This window comes from Alexandromys fortis, unplaced genomic scaffold (assembly GCF_014885135.2).
Source record: "Alexandromys fortis isolate MF-2015 unplaced genomic scaffold, M_Fortis_MF-2015_v1.1 scaffold_323, whole genome shotgun sequence".
NCBI classification, from domain to species: Eukaryota; Metazoa; Chordata; class Mammalia; order Rodentia; family Cricetidae; genus Alexandromys; species Alexandromys fortis.
In genome coordinates this window covers 756,289-759,804 of record NW_026068278.1, presented here as the reverse complement: position 1 = coordinate 759,804, position 3,516 = coordinate 756,289, and the positions used below count along the sequence as shown (strand labels likewise).

The 3,516-nt window shown below is 38.5% G+C and overlaps 1 gene segment (V, D, J or C); it reads left to right on the top strand.

Moving 5' to 3' along the window:
• Positions 1 to 431: 431 nt before the first annotated feature.
• Positions 432 to 927, top strand: LOC126494705 (Ig heavy chain V region 3-6-like). The segment is given in 2 exon segments: positions 432 to 514; positions 596 to 927. Coding segments are annotated over 2 exon segments (375 nt in total).
• The last annotated feature ends 2,589 nt before the right edge of the window (positions 928 to 3,516 follow it).

Sequence of the window (3,516 nt, the reverse complement as noted above, 5' to 3'; positions counted from 1 at the left end):
TATTTAAAGTGTGCAAAAATTGTTACATGTCAGAATTCTATTTAATGAGTGAGAAAAGAGAATAACATTAGTAGCAGTGTGGGCATACTAATCAAAAATCAAGAACTCAGGAAGTGTAGTGTGAACAGAAGGTTAGCACTGAGGTGTGACCTTAAAATACAGGAAAAGAAGAATTTGGTGAGGTGGGTGGGCTAGGAAATGTATGTGAGTTCATGCCAAGATGTGTGTATGTATGAGTGTAGTAACTATGCTCTCTTATTCCACACTCTCTGTAGGAAGTCAGAGACACTGGTTGACTGTATTGTAATAACCAAGTAGGGTAGTATCCATCTCCAGTTTATAAAGTCTAGCCTGACTTCCCTTATGCAAATGTATCTTCTAGCTCTGTGTTAAATCCCCTCCTGTACTGTGGGAGCTCACATCTCTCTCAAGGAGGCTGACCTCTGAAGAAAAGGAGGTGTATCCTAGAAGATGAAACTGTTTGATCTTTTTTACCTGGTGACAGCCCTTCCTGGTGAGTGTTCCCACTTCATACATGTGTTCATGTGGGGTTCTGACAACATGTGATTGACAGAATTGACTTTTTTGTCTGTAGGAATTCTGTCCCAGATTCAGCTTCAGGAGTCAGGACCTGGCGTGGTGAAGCCATCACAATCACTCTCCCTCACCTGCTCTGTCACCGGTTACTCCATTACCAATGGTTACTACTGGAGCTGGATCAAACAGTCCCCAGAGAAGAAGTTGGAGTGGATAGGGCACATAACTTATGATGGAAGAACTAATTACAACCCATCATTTAAGAGCCGCATCTCCATCACTAGAGACACATCCAAGAACCAGTACTTCTTGCAGCTGAACTCTCTGACCACTGAGGACACAGCCACATATTACTGTGCAGTAAACACAGTGAGGGACATTCAGCATTAGCCAAGACACAAACTTCCCTGTAGAGGACCTCTGGACCAGCAGGGGGAGTTCAGCCCTGACTGATCTCAGGAACTTTAAAACTTCAGGCAGAAAAAGAAAAACACTTGGTTTTACTCTGGCTTTTCTTCTAACTGCCTAAAGGCAGAGAAAATAGAGGTTCATTCCTCTCTCTGATCCTGAAATATTTTGTTTTTGTGAAGACACATTTATTTGTTTTAAACCGTGTCACTGAATACAAGGTACAAGGAAGTATTTCATGTCATTTTTGAATATGGATGAAGCCTTTAAAACTGTACCTTTTTTTTTTTTGGTCATTGGAATATGTTTTAATGATAGTAGCTCTTTGGAACTCATCAGGTTTTACATTACAGTAATTTTCCTGTAACACTTGTGATTCCAATTTTGATTGTTTACACACTCCTCTCTGTATGTTGGGGCACATCCTACTCTGTTCACACAAACCAGTTTCTGGGATGCCTACCAGATGATACATATTGTGTTATGTGGCTCAACATATCACCACTGCTGTATTACCAACTCTGTAATTAACAGAACGGTATGTACTGGTGCCAAGTGTGTAGGAGGGAATGTATATAATAACTCTGTTGTCAATATTTACTTTCTTGCAAAGACAAAATATTTCATGCCAGAAAATATATCAATTGGTAGTAGAATTTATAACATCATTTCAAATAAATATTCATGTTCACACTGATTATTGATGTATTTAAATGTGTCAGAGAACGATTCACCTCTGACATAGGAGAGAATTGAAAAGTATGTGTGTATGTGTATATATACATATATACAAAACAAAAGTTCTCAATATTTGCTAATGATTTTATAATTCACATAATTGACCCCCAAACTTCTAACTTTATTTAAAGCTAATATTGTCTTAGAGTTTATTTATTTATTTATTTATTTATTTATTTATTTATTTATTTATTTATTATGTATACAATATTCTGTCTGTGTGTATGCCTGAAGGGAGAAAAGGGCACCAGACCCCATTACAGATGGTTGTGAGCCACCATGTGGTTGCTGGGAATTGAACTCAGGACCTTTGGAAGAGCAGGCAATGCTCTTAACTTCTGAGCCATCTCTCTAGCCCCAAACTTCTAACTTTCATCAAGGAATTTCTATAACTCATAAACACAACTTCAGTAATGTAGCAGGATACAAGATTAACTAAAAAATTAGAAACTCTCCTTTAAAAAGATAATAAATGGGCTGAGAAAAAGTCAGAGAAACATCACTATTCACAATAGCCACAAATAACACCACATATATTGGATTTATCTAATCAAACAAGTAGAAGACTTGTATAACAAGTATTTTAAATCTTTGAATTAAGAAATTGAAGAAGACACCAGAAAATTAAAAGATCTCCCATTTTCTTGGGCAGGTAGAATTAATATAGACGTAACATATCAATCTTACCAAAATAAATGTGCAAAGTCTGTGCAATTCCCATCAAACTCCCAGCAAAATACTTCACAGATCTCAAAAGAACAATGCTCAACTTTATGTTGAAAAGCATGATACCGGCACACTACCCAGCCTTCCCCAAGCTTGCCTTATTGTCTGCATGGTTTTTGGCTCAAGAAGAGTTTCCTGCTCCTGTACTAAGGATATCCACCCAGAGGGGTGAGTGTCTGCCTACCAGGCAGGCCTGAAGTTCCCCGCAAGGGAGTCCGGGCACCTTCAGCTTGTGCTGCAGGGTCTCCTATGTTCTACTTGACCCCACCCTGCTCGCCATGTTTGCCCTTTTGTTGGCGGCGTCAGGAGGCTACCAGGCATCACTGTTTCAGTGCTGAGGAGTTCCATCCAGACAGGAACTGTTCCTGCTCTTGCACTAAGGAGATCCATCCATAGAGTTTGTCACAACAAAGACTGGACCAAGACACCAGGCTGCTCCTGGCTCCATTTGAAGGAAGAGATGTGCAGGCATCAATGCAAGAATTACTCCAACAACCTGAAATGCGACATAACATCACCAGAATCCAGGGATCCTGAAACAAGAAGAATTGAATACCCTACTCCAGAAGAAATCGACTTTAAATGGAACTATATGAAAATAATAGAGGACCTTAAACAGGAAGTGAAAAATTGTCATAAAGAAATAGAGATGACAAAAAAAGATAGAGGAAATGAATAAATCTCTCAAAGATACCCAAGAAAACCACGAAAACAAGAAAAAGCAATCAAAGATGTAAGGGAAATGGTTCAAGACTTGAAAACTGAAATGGAGGTAATAAACGCAGAATTCTACCAGAACTTCCAAGAAGAGCTAATAGCTATACTCCTTAACGTATTTCACAATATAGAAACAGAAAAGTCATTGCCAAATTCCTTTTATGAAGCTACAGTTACCCTGATAACAAAACCACACAAAGACCCAACTAAGAAAGAAAATTACAGACCTATCTCACTCATGAATATCGACGCAAAAATTCTCAATAAAATACTGGCAAACCGAATTCAAGAACACATCAGAAAAATTATCCATTATGATCAAGTAGGCTTCATCCCAGAGATGCAGGGCTGGTTCAACATACGCAAATCTATCAATGTAATCCACCATAT